At 40.4% G+C, this 23,520-nt stretch overlaps 1 protein-coding gene across 1 annotated transcript in view; it reads left to right on the plus strand.

The window, feature by feature from the left end:
- Positions 1-267: 267 nt before the first annotated feature.
- The window catches only part of CLVS2 (clavesin 2), a 48,827-nt gene continuing 25,574 nt past the window's right edge, over positions 268-23,520 (plus strand). The window contains exons 1-2 of the mRNA XM_058836007.1: positions 268-713; positions 8,882-9,056. Coding sequence (XP_058691990.1) covers positions 325-713; positions 8,882-9,056 — 564 coding nt within the window. The 5' untranslated portion in view covers positions 268-324. The remainder of the gene's footprint in view (positions 714-8,881; positions 9,057-23,520) is intronic.

The raw sequence follows: 23,520 nt of genomic DNA on the forward strand, positions 1-23,520 counted from the left end.
GCCTCCGCGGAGCGGCTGCGGGGATGATGCGGCGCGTTGGACCCCGCGGCGGGGAGGGCGCTATGTCAGAGAGATAACGCGCCTCCGCCAGCAGCCCGGGGGCAGTGTCGGTGCCAGCCCCCCCCGGGACCCGGCTGCCTGGGAGCCGCTCGCATCTCGGCGGACGGACTGGCCGCGGCGGCGGCGCCGGGGAGCGGCGGGGCGAGGCCCGGCGGGGCGGGGGAGCGGCGGCCGGCCGTGCCGGAGCACCCCCCCTCCGGGGGGCAAGCGGCCGGGAGGCTGAGGAGCGCAGGCAGCAGAGCCGGGGAGGAGGAGGGCAGCGCCATGACTCATTTGCAGGCAGGTCTCTCCCCGGAGACTCTGGAGAAAGCTCGGCTGGAGCTGAACGAGAACCCCGACACCTTGCACCAGGACATCCAGGAGGTGCGGGACATGGTCATCACCCGGCCGGACATCGGCTTCCTCCGCACCGACGATGCCTTCATCCTGCGGTTTCTGCGGGCCAGGAAGTTTCAGCACTTCGAGGCGTTTCGCCTCCTGGCCCAATACTTTGAATATCGCCAGCAGAACCTGGACATGTTTAAGAGCTTCAAGGCCACAGACCCGGGTATCAAACAAGCGCTGAAGGATGGTTTCCCCGGCGGGCTGGCCAACCTGGACCACTACGGCAGGAAGATCCTCGTCCTTTTTGCTGCCAACTGGGACCAGAGCAGGTAAAAGCAGAGCTACTCGCCCACTTCAACCCCTTCTCCCCCCGGGCAATGCGTGGAAAAGCCGTGCCAGAGCAGAGGAGAGAGGGTGGGCAGCAGGGACACACCCGGCGCTGCCCACAGGGGGCTGGGCAGCAGCCTGTAAGGCAGAGGGAGAGAATAAAGAAGAAATACGTTTTGTGGCTTAGGGCCCTTTCAGCCAGCTCATCCTTTGGGGTGTGAATTTTAGGAGGCAAGTAGACACCGCTGGCGTGTTCTTCTCACAGCTGTCTGCTAGGAGGTTTACATCCTTCTGCCTCCCCTCAGCCGAGGTGAGCTGGCACGTAGATGATGTGATTATCCCCCAGACAAAGGCTGGTTGCACTCTCGGCTGGTCTTTCTGCTTCAGCACACACAGAACTGCTCAGGTGCCGTGGGAGGAAGTGGGAGACACTGTGAGTAGAACAGGAGTATCCATCATGACTTTTGAGCTGGAAAGTTTGCCTGTGCAGGAAGCTGAGACTCTGAATCCTTTCCCTCAGCTGAAGAAAGCTCTTCCTGAGCCACCTGGAAATGCCAGGATGGAAGTTTCTGTAACCACTTATTTTTTCACCCATGCTGCTCCAAATGTCAATTCTCTGCATAATAAGATCCAAGTACACAAAGCTTTGATAGCAAATTGAAGACTAGCCTCTAGAACAGTTTCTGATTTTTTTTTTTGGGGGGGGACTACTGTAGCCTGAAGATGATTTAGTAGGGTGACCCAAGAGCTGTCTCCCTTCAAGGCCCTTTTTAGCAATTGGCTTGATATTATGTGACGCTATTTGTTTATTCTAAATACATTATTGGGGTGTCACGCTCAGTTTCTCCTGCAGTCTAAAATTATAGCCACAAAAATAGCTTGATTTCAGTACATTTAAACTCTCTAAAACCTGCTTCTGGGGTACTGCATTGTTTTCTGCAGCTCCCAACCTGAGTGCGGGTTTAGGATCTGAAGCACTTTTTAGTGAGAAATTTAGAATCTTATAAATTGCCATCCTTATTGCAGACAACACAGTGCTGAGTGCTCAGTGCAGATATCCTCAGCTCAGCTACTTTGAAACTTTGGGGGGACTCAAACAGCTGTCGGTGTGGATAGAAAGGACAAAATCTGGGGGAGCGGCATGTTTAAGTTTGCCCTTTGGCAAACTTGGTGTTTGTTTTGCTGTCCTCTTGCGGGCTGCGTGGATTGCTATTGCAGGGAGCATTCCCACGGCTCCCTGCCCCAGCTGGTGTTACAGCTATGGACAGGTCTCTGTCCACAGGGATGCTGGCCCACCTTGGCTTTCCTCTCCTCCAGACACGGCAGACACACCCACATTGTCTATGGGAGAAGTTTCCTCTCCCTTGCTAACCCATGAATCCAGTCTAGGGACTGGGAGAAAGCTGTCTGGCACAAGTCAAAACTGCCCAGAGCCAGGGCAATGACTGGAAAGGGTGGCTGAATATATGCAGAGCTGGGGCCAGCGTCCTTTTTCTGCTTTGCTTTTCTAGCAGATGGAGCATAAAAGCTGAGTGAAGAGCAGTGGTGATGAGGCTAAGGACTCGCTGAGTGTGTTTCCCAGATAAGGACCTTCCTTGTTTCCCACATAAGGATCAGGTCAACTTCTAATTTTAAAAATGACTCCACAAACTCTTAGAAATCCCCTAAGCAAAGAAACAGATATTTAGGACTTTTATTAAGTTGTATGTCTATGATGATGATGTTCTCTTGTTAAAGGTAGCATTACCTATTGTATACTATTGTTTCTTATTAATGAGAAAATCCTAAAGCTTTGTGTGACACTTGTCATAGCACTTGACTTGATCCTAGTCAAAAGAATACCAAGAATTCAAGTGCAGAGATAAAGTAGCATTTAAAATAGTAATTGTCATGTAGAATGAATTGGTTTATTTTCTTCTTGACGTTGGATATGCTGATATTTAAAGTACACGAGCTCAGCTGACACAGCAATAAATTTTTTGTGTTTTTTTTTTTTTATGAACTCCTATCGGTATAAATAATATTATTTATGCTGTGACAGCAAAGTGGCTGGGGTACACTAGAGTAGTTAATGGATGTGTTTGCAGTTGGGTGCCTACTGCTTTTGAGCACTGCACGCCTCTCCTCCAGAGCGAGCGATTTGTTTTCACGCAAACCGCTCAGACAAAGCAGAGAGAGCTGAAGCCCAGCTGCGGGGAGTGGCTTGCTCCAAGGCACATGACAAGTCAGTGACACATCTGGGAATGGAGCTAGGTCACTTTCTTTTCTAATTAATTTAGTGCCTTCCATTATCTGATGCTGAGTGGCTGAACCTGGGGAGCATTGTGGAACTTATGCCTGGCTGCAATGCAATATGCCTCAAGCTTATGCCTTAACCAACTTGAGATTTTGGAGTACGTAAATCAGTGTTCTTCTTACAGCAACAACAGGAGGATTACTTATTGAAGCCTGTCTTTTTAGGCCCTCTTTGTGTGCTATATAAAGTTAATAGAGCACAGCAAGCCTCCACATTTATCATATATATGCAACTTATGGCCAGGATGTAACAATTAGAAATAAAAAATTCCAATTTGTTATATAAATGAATAGCAGACATACTAGAGATTATTTATATAGCACTGTCAGCCTATGATTTACATAGTTCCAATTAGAAAGAAAAGTGTGGGAGGCAAAAAATTCCTGTGGTAAAACAAGCCTGTGTACTAGATGTTAAATCATTAAATTAAAGCAGGGCCTGAACACTGTACCAGATGTCCTGCCATCTGAACAACCCAATCAGACATGTATTTAAAACAAACAAACAAGAAAAAGGAAAGGTGAAAGATAACACACTCAGTAGCCCAGCAGTTTTTCAGTGGGACCCAGGCTAACTCTCCACCCTGCCTGTACTATGGGGAAAATTAAAGTCAGTGGCATTCCTGCCAGGAAGCTGGATAGCACTCAGGGGGGGATCAGCCTTCTCTATTAGCTTCCAGATTGTTGATTCTTAACTACATTTGGCTTGTAGGTGTCTTATGTGCATTTGAAGACTCCCTTTTTCTTAATATGTCCAGCTGGTGAAGTTTTTTTCAGTTAACAGCACAATTAACTTCAGCTCTCAGCTGCAAGGGATCTGTTGAAATGCATAGTCTTCTGTATGCTTCCTGGCACCTGGACACACATTCCCCAGGAATATCAGTCCATTTTGATGCTATGCATTTGAAACCTTTCTGATATTAATTATCTCAGGTTCTTCCCTAGAAACTGCATTAGAAAAGTGCAATGGTACCTTGTTCTGTCGGTGTCACAGTGACCCAGTCAGCTCACACCATCCTCAGTGAATATGGAAATCCCCTGCACTCATGTACTGCTGGTTCTGCTGCTGCATCGGACTGTTTACAGCAGGCCAAAGACAAGAATCCACAGGTTTGCTTTCAAAACTAGGCTTTCATGTGCACAAGTGCTACAAGTTTTCCCTCCTCTTAAATGAAAATAAACTTCTGTAGCTATGAGGAGGCTGGTCTGCTCCTCAGCTCACAATAAACAACAGGCAAGATGGCAAGGTAGTTTTCAAGCTCTGATGGAGGCAGTATGACAAAATAAATAGCAGTGTTAACAGTAGTAACATATTAACAGTAAAAACAGATTTTTGTTTGGAAGTTACATCTTCCAAATGATAACTATTAACTAGTGTAAACTGTCATTTTTTCTATGGTTACTCCTGCTGAGTGATGCTGTTTTACTCTTTCCTAGTTTTCCCTTATCAGCCTATCATCACCTGTATTTAGACTGTAGGGGTTTTGACTAGGGAGCTTTTTGATCAATGTAAAATTTATGTCAGCTAAATCTTCATCTGTGGTTGTTACTGTTTGACACTGGGCAAATATGTGGCATAATGCATGGTATTAAATCTGAATCTAAATCTAAAAGCCAATCTGGTAAAATATTTAAAACTATTTCTGTTTTTTTCCTGTGCATTATTTTGTAACAGCGTTGATGCTTTTTGTTTTTAGAATGAGGTATCCTCAGGGCATGCTGCCACTCTTTATGCAGAATAGCCAAAGAGAACTTTCAATTCCCCATCTTTTCAGCATTCAAATCAGTACCCAGAGTGACAAACCAAGGAGATATAAAGCATCATTTCAAAGTACTCCTTTGTGTATCTTGAGGACTCTTGTTTTGGTGAAATTCTAAAAATATTGAGCCAGAAGAGTAGCTTAGAGATGGGATGATGTCTCAAAGACTTGACCAGCTTTCTCTTTTAAATCACAGTGGCACAAGAATTCATTTGACAGAAGCCTTTTCTTGTCCAAATGGTGAGGAGCTTAAAATACAGACTGTGTATTCTTTATGTGTTTCGGACCTTCAAGAGACATATGGCTCAAATTCAAACAAAGGGGACTTACCATTTATCTCTTCTAGTTCATATCCTGAGAGGCACATTCATGCCATTCAGTTTTAATTTTCAAAATGACTTCAAATTTCCTTCTTTTAGGGAGGAGATGACAAATAGCCATAGAGATAGCAGGGCAACTCTGCTAAATCAGATTATCTGTTATTCAGGGCAAAAGTGAATTGGCTGGAACCAGAATCTGGTTAAACAGATGATATGGTTGATGCCACTCATCATCAAGAGCATAAAGTATTGAAAACAGCTGACACAGCTGCGTTTGACATGAGACATCTGTACTCTGCATTCTCCCTGTCTCTTCTCTTTATATTGACCTGGTGGAGATCCCAGTGGATTCATACGAGAGGATGGATAGACCACATAACTTAGAGGTAAAGGTGAAAGGTCCTGGTGAAATACTGCCAAGAGTTCATAGCTGTGTCTGCAAGACTGTTTTCCCCAGAAATCCTTGGAAATGCATTGAATCTGTTCATGTCCCACAAAGAAAAATCTCATATAACTTTTCTTTTTTGTAAAGGGGAAATTGCCACTACTGAATTACAAGAGAGTGGGATGCTTAGTAAATTGTTTGAGGTCTTCTATTCTTGACAAATAAAGACCCCAGTGAGGTATTTCCCTCGAAAGCTCTGTCACTGTTGGGGTAGAAATGGCAGCCATCCCAAAGCATTTGAAAGAATCCCTGTCAGTGTGGCTGTTAACTTGTCACACCTTCTCAGGCTCTATTACTTTCAAGTCAAGCTGAATGAAAAATTTCAAGAGATAGCAGAGTGTGTCTTGCACTCCAGTTCCTGCTTCAGTCAGTCTCAAACTGAAAAAGGAACATTAAGAGTGCATTATAAATGTGATAACATATTTTCAGCATTTGTTACTCACATTAATAACTGGACTAAAAAACTTGTCCAAGTTTTCCATCGAATTAAGCATGGTTCTATAAATAGAAGGCATTAAATACATTTAAATTAACTACGAGTTCTTGATTATCCCAGCAATTAGTAATATCTTGCTAGCTACAATATGTCCCATAAAAGTCTGTTTAAACAAGTGAATGCAACTGGATTTAGCCATAAATAAATTAGGATTTATTTATTCACAGCCTAATTTCAGGCTGCTACACAACATGCACTGCAGCTAACTGGGCCCATCACAGCAAACATATCTAACAGCACTGGGGCAAGTAATTAAAGAACTGGTGCCAGGGCAAAATGAGTGGCTTGCTGTTCCCTAAGTACGTGGTATTACTTAGTACAGATTGATAAGAATAAAACAGTATCATCTTCCCATCAGACTCTACACCATGGTCTCCAAGTTAAAGGCTAATATTTTCTTTTTCTTTTTTCTTTTCCTTCAAAGTAGAAAGGCAGTCAGAGCTATATATTTGTCTTGGACCAAATATACTTCACACACACTAGCCTGTTCTGTTTTTCTCACTTTTGACTGGTTATACTTCTGTATCTGTGTGGAAAGTAATTTCAGTGTGGAATAAAAGTTTCAGCAACAAAATCCGGAGTAATTTTTCACAACTTCTTTTTACGTAGGATTTTGATTTCCCTAAAATCTAGCCAGGGTGGAGTGTATTTTATAGCTGAGCCTGTGCATCCTAGTGCTGGCACTAACAGTGGTAGCAGTGAGATGAAATGTTGGACAACATGGGGCTGGAGTGGATTAAAGATGAATCTTTACAAATAACTCTGTGCTGTGGGAAAGCTTCCATGCAGTTTCTTCAATTGTGTTTTTTTGCTTGGGCTGCTCAGCTGATACTTTCAATACGCAGCATTTTGCACCACCCAAGATCTCATCTACCACACCAGGTGTACATTTCTGGCTTGCCTTAGCATGTGTTCAGAATAAAAGCTGCTTTAAATACCTGCTAAAGGATTTGTCTGTTTTTCTGGTGCTCTGTACTGTACTTAAGTAAGGTATCAAAACCAAGAGAGGAGATCCAGTACAGAACAAAGAGCAGCTCCTATCTTCAACTAATTGCCCTGAAGGGTATTTGAGGTGGGACACTTGATTGTTAGTGACATGTCCCTGTGCACTCCTGATGTAGCTTTTCAGACTTTAAGAATACTTCAGATACCTCCCTCTGGCAGAAAATGTTCTTGCTTGCATTTAGCCGGACCTGTTTTGTGCAGGACTTCTCTCTTATTTTCAGTGAGTAAACATAAATATTATTGTTGTTTTAAACTGTATTTCTTACACTTGTGGACCTACAAAAGGAGTTATGGAGGTGGTGGTGAACATGCCATAGCTTTGTGGAGACCCAGCCCTGTGACTATTATTTACTCTCTATGGTAGCTGAAATCCTGTTCCCATTGCTGCCTGACAGTTTTCCCATTGATTTAAATGAATTCAACACCTAATTCGGTGTATTTCTGTTTATGTGTATACATCTTGTATTTAAGACATAAGTATACATGAAAAAACATTTTATGCTCAGTCTTAGGGAGCTGACTGGCCTCATAAACAAAAAATCTTTATGTCTGAGGCACCAGATTTCTAGCAACCTTGTGCCACTAGAAAGATCTTAATCCAAGGCATGTCATATCTCCTTAAACTCCTTGGGGAGGACACTTGAGATGTACATCAGGAACTTGGGACCCTTGTTCCAGGACTGAATGTAGGGCTCTGCATTGTGGAGCCCTTCTGGAGAATGAGATCTTTTGAATTGGATAATCTAAATGTCAGGTAGGGTTGAGGCTAATTTAGAATTTGCACGTTTTTAATGTGTATTCCTTGTACGAACTGTGGCCAATCGTCCTCAGATCAAGGCATTCCAAACTTCCTGCAAACCTTAGATGTCAGAAAGGTAAAGCATTAGAAAGGAATTAAATCTCAGAGAAGTTCAAAGGGGAGGGGTGAATATGAAAAAATTGTGTCCCTGTCAATCTAAAAAAATTCTAAAAAAAAAGTCTCCAAAATGAAGAGAAGAATTTAGTTTTTACAGAATTATTTTTAATGCCTCCCCTAGTGTTTTCTGGTGAAAACACACTTTCTCCTGTTCTAATATTAGGAGAGTCCTTTTTTAGTCCCTTTCCTATGAATACATAATTGGAAAGTTCACTGAGTTTTAGTTGGCTAGAAAACCCCAAAAACATGGAAAGATGTGAGGAGTCAGATACAGTGGATACATTTCATTTGTGTTATTTCCTTTTGCAGATATTTTCAAAATGCAGTTATGTCCACAACAGAACAGCATACTCATTGTATTAAAGCAAGTCAAATTCAGTATAATTTAATGTAATTTCTAAGTAGGCATGCATGCTATGTGCTCTTTTGTTTATGCAGAATGGTGCAGAATTTTCCAGGGGCTCACAATTTTGAAATCTTCTGTTTGATAGCATCATGGGAGACATTCAGGAGATTGTAGGACCTATTTAATTTCCTTAGAAAAATAAAGGAGGAAACTTTAGATCTATGCTTCTGGTATTAGTCTTGGGTTTTGGTATCATTATGGTTTTAGAAAAATATTGTTTGTGTAGAAGCTCTTATTCAGACATGTTATTACACATAAAGATACTAAAGCAGGTTAGGATAATATGGAAAAGTTCAAATTTGTTTGTGATGTGTTACATTCTTGTAGTTTATTCTGGCTGGCTGATGGTCTATAGGTACATAATACTGCTGCAGAAGATGAGCTCGACTAGTTGAGCTTTTGAGGATTTCCCAGCTTTAGGTGCTTCTGAGGACACATTTCCACTGACAAAGGGAGAACACTCAGAACTTCTCTGCCTCTGTGGTTGTTGCTCCTTTCCTGACCAAATCTCCTCTTCCCATTCTCAGGTACACGCTGGTGGATATTTTGCGTGCCATACTTCTTTCTTTGGAAGCCATGATAGAAGACCCCGAGCTGCAAGTGAACGGATTTGTTTTGATTATAGACTGGAGCAACTTCACCTTCAAGCAGGCCTCCAAGCTCACACCAAGCATGCTTAGATTAGCCATAGAGGGCCTTCAGGTAACATTATTGTTTTCTTTCTTTTGCTATTTCTTCTTCGTTTTGCAGTTCATTACAAATCTAGGTCAATAAAAAAGACCGAAACAAAACAAAATTCCAACAGCTTATGAATAGCAAGGCTATTAACACCTTAAGGTGTGGGTGTACAGGCAAGCTACTTGTGACAAAAGTGTGAACTCAGTCAGCTAACTGCAGTATCTCCTGATGTGTAGGCTCCTTCCTTGCTATAAATATGAGGTAACTTTTTGTCTTTATTCCAAAGTGACTGGCTTTCTGTAAATTCAGATGGTAGCTTCTGCAACAGGAAGTTAGAAGTAATCAGCTTATGTTGTAATTATGCACAGGGCTAACGAAATAGGGGTTGCTGATGCCGCGCCAGGTTGTTTTTTTGGTTGATTCTTTCGGAGACAGACTCTACATCATTTGTCATGAAAGCGTAGGGCCTGGTGATTGGACAATTAGCTGGGACTGTTTATTTACTCAAAGTTCAGCATGTGCTTGGCTCTTTTTCTGGGTCAAGATTAATCTGAGCAGCAGCTTCTGGGACTGAGCATGCAGTGATTTAAATTTTTTTCAGCTCATTCTAAATGCACTTTACGTGGCACAGGCACATTGGTGAAAAGGATACTGCATAACTCACATCTGTTTCCTATGGTATTTTATTCTTGTTAAAATGAGAAACTAAAGTTGTTAGGGTAGTTGTTTTCTGCACAAGCGTGAGTTGCCACATTAAAAATATCTGTAATTCGCTCCCGTGGCAGTGTACTTGCTTTCAGAAGGACATGTATTCCTCTTCTGTGATGTTTCTATCATTTATACATTTTTATTACTCATAAAGCAAAATAACAGCCTTACCTTTGAACCTTTTTCACTGTGATAGTGTGATTTTTGAAGAAACTTGTGTAGCAGTAATATGGAGTTTTGATCTAACTGATGAAATTGGCTCAACACTTGCACACAGAAGGGTAGTGACATGAGACAAAGATCTCAGTTCTCATTTTGTTGTTTCCTTATGCAACAGTGTGATTTCATCATCTTCACAACTACATTAGAAGGCAGCAGTGAGACCTGTGCTCTAGAAGTACTGCATTTCCTTTTATTCCTTTAAAAGTTGTTTTCTTTTTTGTGCTTTTTTTAAATTTAGACATTTGTTTTATGGTTTAGAACATGAACAAATGCTTTAGTAGACTTTGTTTTCAAATTGTAGTGTTTCTTCTTGGGCATTATCCAGAGATGGTTATTTTGAGGAGAGCTGCAGTGAATAATTGCATCTGAAAGTATGATCAATTTTGTGACCTACAAAACTTCAGGTGACCTACCAAACTTTGGGTGGGCTCTGAGGCTCCAGAAGAGAGTGGGAAAAGGCATTTTAATGACTGCCTTTTATTTTGGAGGAAAATGTATAGCGAAAACATCATTCGGATTAATGTCAAAGTACAAAGTGCTTAATCAGGTAGTATGAAAAAGAACAAGAATAGCTCACACACACTATTTGTTTATAATCTTTGTAAATACTTTATATTTAATCAGAGAAATGAAATTTACTTTGGCTTATAAGATTTAACACAGGGCTCAAGATACTGAACTTTACCATTTGGAGAATTTAAATATTTGTGTTGCTTAGGCGGAAGGGGACAGTGAGAGTGGGATTAGTGACCACTGAATTTGATGTTAGCCAAATCCCTTTGCCTTCTGAATGAAATCTACTGAATTTGCATTATATTTGCTTAGCTTGCATGGTGAGCAGAATACTCAATATGGTATGTACCAAAGACTTTACAAGCTATGGCAGCTTTTGGCTTTTCACAACGGCTTAATGTTTAGGAAATTGCTTTGGAAAGCAAGATAAGTAAATATACAGTTTTCGAGTGTACAGAAGAATATGAACTCTGGTATATACTTTGTCTGCATATGTGTTAAACAGGAGTGTGCAAAGAATCCTACCCCAATCTTACTTGTATAAATTAGAAAAACTTCCTAGGTAGCTGTTTCCAGGAAAAGAGACTTTTGATCACAGCATTTACGGGACAGTGATTATCTGTAATCTGATGTGAAAATTTTGCATGCCTATGGCCACAGTGCTGTACCAAACAATTGGTGCATTTTAGGTCAGTGCTGATTTGTAGGACAAATGGTTTTGCTAGGCAAGAAGAAAACTTTATGTGGAGGTGGTGGCACTCGGCTGGGACTCTTGATGCTCCAGTCCTAGCTCACACACTGGCTGTGTGCTTTTGGGAAAAAGGAGCAACACTCTTCCTTGCAGGTGCTTGTGCCTACAGCACTCCTGTTGCTCTTCATCAGTGAGAAGGAGGTTTTGCACTTAGAGCTCCTACACCTTCCATAGTGTAAAATCAGAAAGAAAACATTTTTTGAGAGCTGAAACACATGCCTCGACTTTAGGACTTTGTGTTGATTCTCCCTAGTGTATTCAATGTGGGAGTTCCAATCTTTAGGTGCCCACTTTCCCCATTCATTGATCTCAGTAGCCAATCACTGATTTTGGGCTTGTGAAGAAGCTCATGTTACTCAGCAGCTGCTGAAAGCAGGGGGTGTTACAGCATTGTGTGCTTCAATACCTGAGTGCCCTGATAAGGTCTCTTTCAAAAACTTTACAAAATTTTGCCTCCTTCACCAGTAATGGGTTGCAATCTGTGTGCTTCATCTATTTTTCCCATAGAAGAGAGAACTTTTGAGAGCTCTGGAAAAAAACAGTCCTAAATTTCTATAGACAGTGATGAACTCTGAGCAAAAAGCCAAAATGTATCAGATTATTTCTGTACAATGAACAATTAAATTGGCTGGAATTCATCTGGATGGAAGAAGAAAAACTGTAGAGGACAAGTACAGAAATCTATAAAACCATAGAATCATAGGATAATTCAGCTTTGAAAAGACCTCAGGGGCTTGGCAAATCTAGCCTCATCCTTAAAGTCTGATGGAGTCAGACCAGGATACAAAACAGATCATGAATGGCTGGAGAGAGTGGGCAGGTTGCAGATGCTATTTGTTATTTACATTTTAAGAAATGGGCATCATCAGGTGGAGGCCACACTAGGACGAGGCCTGGCTTTGACTCCTTTGTACTACATCTGGGTAACCTGTGGAACTCTGTGCCATGAGGAATTCTTGATGCTTAAATTTTAGTTGTGTTTAGGGAAAATTAAGAAAGAGATGAACTGAAGATTATTAAATATATAAAAAAACAAAGTTCAGAATTCCTTCGGCTGTACAAAATTGGAGATGAGGTGGATGCTGAGTGGAAATAATCACATATGTTGTCCAAATTGTAGCTGCTCTAGGCTCTCTTTTTTGGCTTCTATTAAGGACAGGATATAAGGCTAGGTGGACTTTTGGTACGGCATAATTAGGTGTTGCATATTTCACTCCTTCTTCCCCCATTCTGAAAACCTGCCTTTCATTTTACTGCTTCTGGCACTGCCCTGACCCCTGCTACCAAAACACCTATCTGAGAGCACTTGGGCAGAAAGAGGGGTGAGGTTCTGGGTATGATTATTTTCTTGGTGATAGTCCTTTTTCACATATACCCCTATATGGACTTTTTATTTTAAATTATCACGACACAATTGTTTTCATAAGACAGGTAAAAACAATTTCAAAGACTGAAAATTCAATTTGAAAATTATATTGAAAGTTGCAGTTATTATTAACTCTGACAGACAGCTTTGGGGGTAATTATAACTGAGTTTTGCAAAATGGAACACTATAGGTATGCATGAATCACTTTAACTGATTAACTGATATTTAGTATTCTAAAACCTGGAGCACTAATTCCTTCTTAAATATTGGTTTCTATTTAGTGCATAATAGTAGTTGCATGCATGACAGATTTTTTTCCATGCATGTTTTCACTGAGACAGGATGGTGTACCTCCCAAAGCTTTGCAAAAGTGTGTTGTTGTCAGTGGCTGAATGTGAATGCTTCTCCTCTAGTTAAAGAGCTGGTGGAAAAGAGATGATACACATTTAAATGGGGAGCTGAGCATATGTGGACAGTCAGCATTGTTGCAGAAGACAGAAGACTCTTGCTTCTGGGACAGGGGTGTTTGGAGGAAACAGTGATAGTGTTATGGGGGACAAGGCAGGTCTTTTAACTATGTCCTTTTTTTTTTTTTTTTTTTTTTTTTTTTGTAACAGAGAAAGGCTTCATAAGCTAAAACAAACTCGCTCTTGTAAAAATGAAAGCAAACCAGAAAGTAAATGAAGGCAGCTTCCTTGCAGCTCCAATTGCTTTCAAAACCGTCTTTCACACAGCTGTTCTTTTGAGCTTGTAAGAACAATATCCCCAGCCAGATTTGCTGCAGCAATGCAAGGTGAAAGTACCAGACACAGGCTATGGACAGTCTGGTGATGAAGGTGACAGGACTTCCTACTCCCATTTTCTCTTAGTGTGAACTCTATCAATGTCCTGCAGGAAATCTTGCTGAACATCAGGGTTGGTTTAACAAACACAGAGAGTGCTTAAATTTTGCCACCTGGTTCTGGACTACATCTATGCAGCCAGCATGCTGCAGTCACAAGGATTCCTAAGACAGGGACTTCCAGAACTAAGGATGCCTCTGAAATATTGTGACTTCATATAATTACACGGTCACATGCTCCGTGCAGTGCATAACATTGTTAATAATGAGCTGAAGGAACAGTTAGTGCTAGCAGTGAGCTGCAAACCACAAAATAGAGCTTTAAATGTTTTTGCATCCAGACTTAAAAACATACACCCCTCTCATTCAGTGCTTGAATTTTCCACCTGTTTTTGAGAGGAAGGTCCTGATACTTTTCATATTGCTTGAGAGAATATTAAAAAGTAGCAGACTCAACCTTTTAATGGGAGTATCTTCTGTTTTCAGGAAGTCTAATAAATAGTTTCATTAAGGTTTTGTTTTTCAATCAAAGAATTAGGTTGTTTGTAAATGCTAGAGTCTCCTGAGCCCAGGACTTGCCAGAGAACAGAGGGATGTGCTTGTAAACAGCATAATTTCATACCAGTTCGACTCATGCTCTATAACAACAGCAGTTAAATGGGATATTTTTCCTAAGAGCTTGTTATTTTCAAGAGTTTGCTTACACTCAGTCTTCCTTGCTTGTAAAAAGGCCATAAAAAGGCTTACCAGCAATTTACTGTGGAAACAGAGTGGACTAGAAGTGATTGTTATTTCTAGCTCCTCACCTGCTGCCTGGACGGGCTTAACCTGCTGGCTGAGAAAGAACTTTATGACCATAGCTTGAGTTCAGCTACAAACAGGCATGTTTGTACAGACACAGCCATTATTTCAGTGTGGTCCCAGCTGTTAACCTGTTATCTGAAGACAGAATAATTAATTTACTTGCTAGAATCTTTTAGAATGGTCATAAAAAATTGTTCAATGCTTTTGGAATGTTAATTTATGTATTGTCACAAACACACTTTTAAGATGAGGGGATACCATAATCTTTTTTCTTTTTATTTTTCTATCCCCAGCTGAGAATAATTCCACTGAAAGATTACTGTTAAGTGTTTTCTAATTTGGGGTGCCCGCTGTGGCAGGATATGGTCTGATTTTCAGTCACTTTTTACATATTTGGAGTCCAGCTGACATTTATTTTAGATCAGGACGATTCAAGATTTTAGTCTTGATCTTGAGCCCGCAAACCAGGAGACTGAGTTATAGCATGTCTAAATTAAGATCTTCTCATTAGATTCTCTTTGAATGCACATAATGCCACGTGGGCTTCCACCTCTGAAACAAATGAGAAGAAGCAGCAAACTAAACTCTCCTTTCCCCCCCACCAGAAGCTCTGCTTTGTGGTATCTAACTGAAAACTGCAAGGAAACTTAATGGAGTTAAATACCCACCCTCCAAACACTGCTACTGGAGCTAGTGGAGTATCTGCCTGCAGTAGGTTGTCATCCTCCATGTGAACCTGAACAAGAAAGGCAGAGGGCACTTTGCCAGTGGTTTGCAGATATTTGCTGTAAGCAAGGCATGATTAGTTGTGGGGAGCTTGGCTTTTGTTCAGACACTTTGATCTAACTGGCACAGACTCTTCTGCTTGTTCCTCCTGCCCTTTTTGCTCTGAGCAGGCTTTGCCACAGTCCTACTGTTTCCCCAGTTCCTCAACCCCCTCCTGCTGGCATTGTCATTGTACAAGTTTTCACTGATGTGTTTTTTCTGTCTCTATTCTGATGGCATCCTCCAAAACCTAGTCACAGTAGATGACTGCGTGGAACAATAAGTTCATCTTAGACTCATTAGGAGATTTCAGCCTTTTGTGATCTCACTGGCCAAATGCTGTCCACATCTGGCTTCCAATCACCTTCAACCTTCCCATCTCCACACCTTCTTTTACCCAGTGTTCCCATTGCTCTTCATACCAGTTATGAAAGTGGCACTGGGGAGTGAATCCTAATCTCTTCACATCCCAGGTGAGTCCTTTAGACATCAGGCTGTTAAGGAAACTCTCCTTTTAGTTCCTCACACTGGAGCTGGCTTCCTTGGTACACATGGCTCAGTGCTCGTGGAGTCAGGCAGAATTTTTTGGGAGCTTCTGAGGATGTTGCGGTAATGACATGGCACGATCTAGAAAAAGAAGGTTTTTTTTTGTTTTTAATCTGATGTTTTCTTTTACTCAACAAAGTAGATGTGGTTAGTGTAGAAACCAATGAAAATGCTCATAGTTGATATTTTTCCATCAGCTCTGTCAATAGAGAAAAACATCCAAATAGAATTATTGCATCTTGAGAGAAAGAAAATAGAAGAGACTCTCACATGCAGGCTGCTTCTTTCTTGAGCTTTTGCTAAATGCTATCCACTTTTCTGTTTTTCCTCTCTTTATCAGGAAACGGAATCTATCTGCATTAACTAAAGAGAGTGACTAAATTGCTCTGATTAGGCTAAAAGAGTAATACAATACTAAGGTGACACAAACATGAAGGGCTTGTAGCACAGACTTGGTATAGGCAATTAATTCTTGTCACTGTGAATGACTTTCTGTTTTCTTTGGTAGACCAGAATTCAACAACTATATGGTTACAACTCAGCTTCAAAATACCTGTTTATTTTTGAAAGTGATTTATCTCAGTCAAGGTCTAAATATTTCTCTTTTCTCCAATATCTTAAGGCTATAAAGGGAATAAATAGTAGTCTTCCTTGTAAGGTCACTCAGAAATAAAACTAATTTGTTGTAAATGGTAATGTTAGAGACAGAAGACATGTTTTAAGATCATAGTTCACCTTCCTGCTAAGGCAAGATTATCCCGTGCGTTATATTTTCTAGTGCTTCTCACAGTTTAATTTAAAAGCTAGAAGGCAGGTCTGGCAGATTCTTTGGAAACCTCTCTGTGACTTTTTGCTCTTCAGATTTCCTCTCGGCATTAATCCTAATTTTTCTATTTCAAAATGTCAACTCCTATAAAGCCCTTTGCTATTTCACTGTGTGCTGTTGGGTCCAAAGCAGGAATTGGTATGTGACTCTCAGTAACCCATAGAAAAGAATTGTTGTGATGCAGTACCTCTCTGCAGTGGCAGTAATTTGGAATCAGGACCTGGAGATGTTCCTCCTGACTTGTTTGGCACTGGAGATACTGAGACGTAAAAATTAGTGGGATCCTCTTGGTCTGGAGAGCCTAAGTCTATTTTTTATAGTGTTTAATTTACCTGTGTTATCAATACATTTTATATATGTATCTTTCACTTTTACCTTAAGAGTAGGCACTGGATCATTTTGTAATTATTTTCTGAATCCAGTCTAACCTTCATTTTCCATGATGCTAATAAATCCCCTGTGATCTTATTAGGCTGTGCACAGTTTTTTTATGTTAGTGTGTACTGCACATATGCCCATGAATATAGTGCTTCTGCCAGTATAGTCTTGCAGTACTTCATCCTGCAAGTATTTTTCTTGTGATTTTGGTTTATATTCCTTAGCAAGAGTTCACCTCATTTGATAATTATTTTTTATGAATCCAATTTGCCTTTGGTTATAAGCAAAATTTTTACTTTGTTTAGAAGTGATTGCTGTGCAGGAAGAACACTGCTGTCATAATTCACTAATGTTTAAAAACAACTGTGGGAATCTTCTCTGGGGGAAGCATCATAAAAAAATGTGAAATTATATAGCTGGTAATGGTTTTTCTCATCTCATGTTTCCTAATCATAAAACAACTTAGAAAATTCAATTTTTGTGTGTTTTAATAGGCATAACTGTTAAAATAAGTGATACTTTGGTATAAAGTAGTTCAGGAGCTGAAAGTTTAGATATATAACAAATGAAGAAAATTGTATTTCTGAAGAAAAAATTAAGTATTATTTCTTTCTAAAATATCATACTCCAGTGTGGATAATATACTTAAAATATTAAAAATATTTTAAAAAATATTAAAAATATTAAAAATACACTTTAACAAAAAGCTCCCTTCCCCAACAAGCACTTGTGTAGTCTTTTCCTGCATATTTTGCAACAATCAGAATATGTTCTTAAAAAACATCTCTTCTTACTATGTGAAATATGAAAATAGTGCTTATAATCTTTTCCAGTGTTTTCGGTAATGAAAAGGATTGGGTAGTAATGTTTTGTTTACACATAATGAATGGATAACATGGATATGGTCTGAAATCTGAGGTGGCTGAACATATCGTCTTTTTTGAGGAAAATAAATTTACATTCAGTAAAAAAAAAAAGAATTTCACTCTAGTGCCTGACACTGAGAAAGCCTCAAGTCAGCATCTCCTCCAGCACAGTTCTGGCTATGCCGAGGTGCTTGCTTGCTCTTTTGGGTTACATTTCATGTTGTCCCTCACAGTATAATCACACAGTGTCATTGAAAAATGCAGTCTTTAATCAGTGATTAAAGATTGTGTGTTCAAATGTATTTGTTATTTCCCTGCTCCTTTTAGTTGGTTCTCAAGAACCCATTATAGCTGTTAGAATCTTTTGGGGTAGGGCTTCCTTTCAGTGAAGAACTGGATTTCAACCCTTGGCCACTTCCACCACTGAAAACATTTTCTGGAAGGAGAAAGAGATTCTGATGTGATTCAGGGGAGGGCCTCCCTGAAGGTGTGTTTCAACTGCAATTTTCATTAATTCTTATCTGACATTACACTGAATGTGCCTTATTACCTGCAAAAGCTTCTGAGTTTTTTGGGATGTGTCTTCATCTCATGCTAAACTATTTGACTGAAAGAGTAATTTAGAGCACTGCATCTTCTGGCTGAAGGCCACCGTGCAAAGTATGAAGAACCCAGGGCAAATCATCAAGTACTGGTAGTCCTCCAGCATTTTCCTCAGAAAATCTTTGGAAGGTACAGCCAGTCCTCTGAAATCTGCAGTGGATCTTTCTGTAGAAGCCCCCGTGGATTATACTCCAGACAGAGTGAATCCATGTAAAAACACTGGATACATTCAGTAATTCAAGTGCAGCCTTTGCAATTGGGATTTTCAACCTGCAGAAGAGTATATGGTGAAAATGTTGATTCATTTTCCGAAGAAGATGGAAAAGGTTTTGAAGGATATTGCTTAACAGAGGGACAAAGAGGACACTAATGATGTCAGGAGAAGACAGGATAATTATGAAAGGATAGAGCAAGGTGTTGGGCAGAAGACAGACCTAAAAACTGCCCTTCAGTTGAGATTTTGAAATGTTTCAAAACAGACAATTATATTTCCTATTTTATGGCTGTTGTCAATGTAATTGAATAAAATGTCATCTCTAAAACAAATTTTTTAAAAGCTGTACTGACCTACCATTGGAAAGTAAAACATTTTTGAAATCATAGCTGTCACACATCTGCTGCGATAACTAACCTTTCCCATAGCACCAGATATTGTCATTCCCCTCTAGTTTTAGTCAGCAAGCACATCACCATTACATGGTGACTTTGACAGGCACCAAGTGTGCCTCCTCAAATTCTTAATTAATTTTCCAGAAGACTTATATGGGTTAACTGCATACCTCCAGCAACTGATGCCTTAAGTTTTATCTTCCATATTTTCCAGATTCTGTACTGCATTGGTATATAACTCTGAACTTCATATAAAGTGCTAGCAAGTTCTCTTCACAGTGCAGTTAGACGAAACAATTCTTTTCCAGCCTGAGAACCAAGGACACTGTTACAGCTACAGGCCCAAAAAGTGTAAACAACAGTGAGTTGAGGAGAGCAATCTGGGAGGATGGGGCTTCATAACCTGAAGCTGTAATTGGACAATTATTCCCAATGTGTAAATGGACCAAAACTTACAAAAGTGTGAAAACTCGTGACCCGTTGTACATCTTGGGTAGAGCCAAGCCAGGCTCTTGTACTGCCCAAGGTGTATCTTTGAAGGCCTTTTCAATAAATACCTACTTTATTCCTTTAGCTCTGTCTAGTCTCTGTTCTAGGTAGCCTCTCAAGGCATCACAACATGTTTCCATTATGAGGGGATGCAGTTAAATAGCTGTGATTGATGAGGGATTATGTATCAGTGAGAAGGTGCCTGAGCCTCTTAACCACTTATTTTCTCATCCTTTATTTTTCAGTGGTTTAGAGATGCAGAACTGCAAGCAAGGTTTGACATATGTTTTGGGCATTAGCTGAGATCCATTGGGTCATGCTTTTCAAAGCATTTTGTAAGGAATATTGAGCAATTGATTTTCTCTGGAAAACCCTAGGACGTCTTCATACTATTGCTGTCAGAATGATCCAATTCTGTTCTCCACAGAAATTCAGCAGGAGTGCAATTTAATGAGACCAGTGAAAGGAATCTGACTGCTCTATTTATAGCACACTAATTGATCAGGGTAGCCATGGTAGGAGGAAATTTCAGAGAAAATCAATGCAGTACCAAATGAAAGTAGCACACATGTCTTTAAAGACAACTGTGTAAAAGCCAGTTAAGAAGGAATTTATTTGAAGATCCATGGGAACATCTTGGACCATGTGTGTTTTTGCTTTAAGTTGTAGGAGTGAAGCAAACTAAGCAGCATCTTACATGCAAGGTGAGCCTTACTATGTATTTTTTTTCTTCATCTTGATACTCTGTCCCATTAAATCTTCTTGGTGGATTGTTTTAGTTTTGTATAGGGACTGTAAATGTCTTCTTTTAAGAGCTCCCCTTTGACAACCTTACTCTGTTTTTGTAATGAGGATGACAGCCACACTGTGCAGGAGAACTGCAGAGCCTCTTGGCTGTGTCCAGCACTCAGGCACAGTTCCAGGTCTCAGGGCTTTCACTTAAATGCAGGGAGAAGATAGTCTGTCTACCTCCATTCTCATTCCTGTCATCATAATACTTGTAATCATAGTAGATACATGAAGCATAACTGTTTGTTCTCATCGCTAGCATTTCTTAAATCTGTGTAATCAACCTTTGCTTCCTCCCCTAATTGCATTTTTTCCTCATGAAATCTGCTGAAGTCCTGAGCAGCCTCCTGTTCACCATCCCTGAAAATTACTGGTTTGTGGCAGATAATCTCCTTTACTGGGTGTATCTCCATGCTATGGACTGACTGCCCATCATTACATTACTTTTAGACTGCTGCAGGAGGATGAAGCAAGTAACAAACTACCATGAAGGCATTTTAGCAGTAACTTGTTTCAGAAAGAGTCAGAAGGGGAATATATGTACACTTTGGTTACTTTGAATGTGCTTTTTGTTCTTGTGTTTGTACATAGACAAAAGTTTTGCTTCATCCCTAAAGGATGGCAAACACGACAATGACTACCAGCAAAGCTGTCCAGGCTGTCAATGTGTCTCCTTTCTTTCAATGCTTGAATATGCTTGAAATTAAATGAATAAAAAATCTCACTTTGTTTTATGGCATGAAGGATGCAGCATTTAGGTTTGCTTTCTGAAGAGGAATGCACATTTTTTTTTTGGTAGGATTATTAAAGGCATGGCATCATGAAGTAGATGAATGAATAATGCTGTTTTTCTGCTGCTTCATAAGAAAGGAGTAAATAATCTACACCTTCCATGGACAGCTAATTTCTGTAGGCTTATTTTATGTAGCACCAATGGCTAAGCATATTAAGGGTGCTACATTTTCTGTCAGTTTTGAGCATATGTAGTGGCATGGGTTGGGGTTTAATTAGGTAGCTGAATAATGTCAGAAATATTGTCAGTTATCAATATGGTCTTCATCTTCCTTTAAGCCCTGACTGGGAATCCAGTTCCCAATGACATCAGCAGTTGCCGTGGTGAACTTTCATAAGCTAGTCTTTAATCTTTCATTAAATCACAGGCTAAGAAAGCAGACATGAGGACTGAGATGAAAAAACTGCATCTGCAGCACTGATATCTTCTCTGAAAAACAGGAAAGCCACACTTCTTTGTTTTTGGAAAAAAAAAAAAAGATAATTTGCTGCTTTGGTGAGCACACTCTCAGCCATTTACATTGTCTAAGCAACACCATGCAAGGAGAATTTGCAGAATGTAAGCAGAGGTGAGATGTGTGGGGCTTGAGAGCAGCTGAAATCAAATATGACAGGGCCTGAATATGATGAATGACTCAGCTCTGTCATGTGCAAGTTTTGAGAATGGAGGTAAGGCTGGCAGGTTTAGAGCTTCTTTTTCTTGCTACATTGGGCTTTAGCTGGACATTTCTTATAGCAGCACACTGTATATTTAAGTTAGTGTTCAGAAGGGCACTGGGGATATCTCCATGTGAGCTACCAGCACAGAGGTGAAGTGTGAACTCGCACTCAGACTGCCACATGGAAAAAAAAGAATGGGACAAAGGGCAGAGTACTTCAGGACCCATGTGAAGCAGGGTGAGTCTTTTGAGAAACAACTCTGAGCTGGGAGTGCAGATGGAAACTGAGTTGTTATTGACAAATCCCCAAGTGTTTGGTATACTGAGCTGAGACTGGAAGAGTAGAATTATCTGTGTCGTAAGGAACATAAAGGTGCAATATAAAGCTTTTGTTGTGGAACCGCTCCCTAAATAGCACTTTGGGCCAATATGTAGATGTCTCATTCTGTGCTATTTTATCTAATAGGAGAAAATTATTCTTCCCCAGGAAGCTTAATGCGCTTATGTCATTATAGCATTGTGTCTGTAAGAATGCCATTGTAGGAGCTGTTACTGGCACAGGTCTTTTCAGCAGTTCATTTGTGCCCAGGTCTTGGTCTACCAGTGCAGAACTCTGTCCTTGTTCTGTTTGTCCTAAATCAGTCCTGCCTTCTGTATGGGACCAGATGTTGAACCAGTGCCTTGCTGCATTTATTCACTCAGTGCCTGCTTTTGGGGAAAAGAAGTGCAATAGCAATATTTTTTTTCCCTACAAGTAGAAATGGGAAGCCATAATTTTGCACTTTGCTAATGGAAAAAAAAATAAATAAAGAGATAGGGAACAGACCTACAATTGCTTTGTTCTATTTTGCAAACACAGTAATTGAAAAAACCCAGAAAAGAGAAAAGCAGAATCTGGAGGATATGGTTTGTTGGGGTTTTTTTAACAGATTTTAAAGTTGAGATTGATTTCCTCTAAGGTTATGAAGTCTTGCTCACAAATCTTTTAAGCTTTCCCTGAGGCTTTTTATTCCTGGATAGGTTTTTGACAATTTAAAGTTAGTCAGAAGCAGTACACTAAGCTGTAATTCATATTGCTGGGCATTATTACCCAAGGCCCTGCCTTCTCACATAGAGGGGCACACAGGTGAAACTGCACAAGAGAATTATCTTTGCCCAGGTTGCAAAAACATAGGTTGTCTGTGAGAGCATTCTGTCATATTTTCCTACCAGTGTCAAGTTCACACTTATGTCCTTGAAAAATACCATTTGCTTGGATGACAGACTGTCACAGGGCTGGGACATAGGTTATTGCTGTGAGATGAGAGCCTTTTGGCGTTCTTCTGAGTCACTGGCACCATCTGTCCCTCTTCCTGAGGTAAGGCCGGATGGAGTGAGTGGAGCCCTGGCATGCTGCTCAGCTTTTTATTTGGCATTCCTGACCTTGCATCAGTCATGGCCCGATGGGGGGGTTGGTTTGGGATGACTTGCTTGGTTCCACATTCTGCAGCGAAGCCCAGGCTTAATGAGCTTTGACTCACATACTCTATTGGAGGAGAGATGTTTTACTGCAAAGGAAAATGAGTGTTTTTGCTATTAGTGCGTCATATTGGACCAGGTGTTGCTTGCTTCTCTCGCCTCTCCTTGTTCAGAGCCTTGCTTTTCTTTTCAACTCACAGTAAAAACTTAGAAGGGAATTCACTCAGGATTCACATAGATCACAATTCTGGTCACCCAAATAGTGTCAGCTTGGTTTTGTTTTTGCTTATATTAGGTGGATGATCCTGTCTTTTCTCTCTTGAGTTTGATCCTTTCAACATGGACTGAAATTCACAGCCCTGGGCTCATCAAACCCATATTGATTAAAAAAACCTCAACCCTTAGAATAACTTCCAGGCAGCACAAAATGTGGCAGTAGGATATTAAAGATAACCGGGTCAGGTTTCCCACAACATTCTACATTGTATGTAGAAAGATACGG

This window comes from Poecile atricapillus, chromosome 3 (assembly GCF_030490865.1).
Source record: "Poecile atricapillus isolate bPoeAtr1 chromosome 3, bPoeAtr1.hap1, whole genome shotgun sequence".
Lineage (NCBI taxonomy): Eukaryota > Metazoa > Chordata > Aves > Passeriformes > Paridae > Poecile > Poecile atricapillus.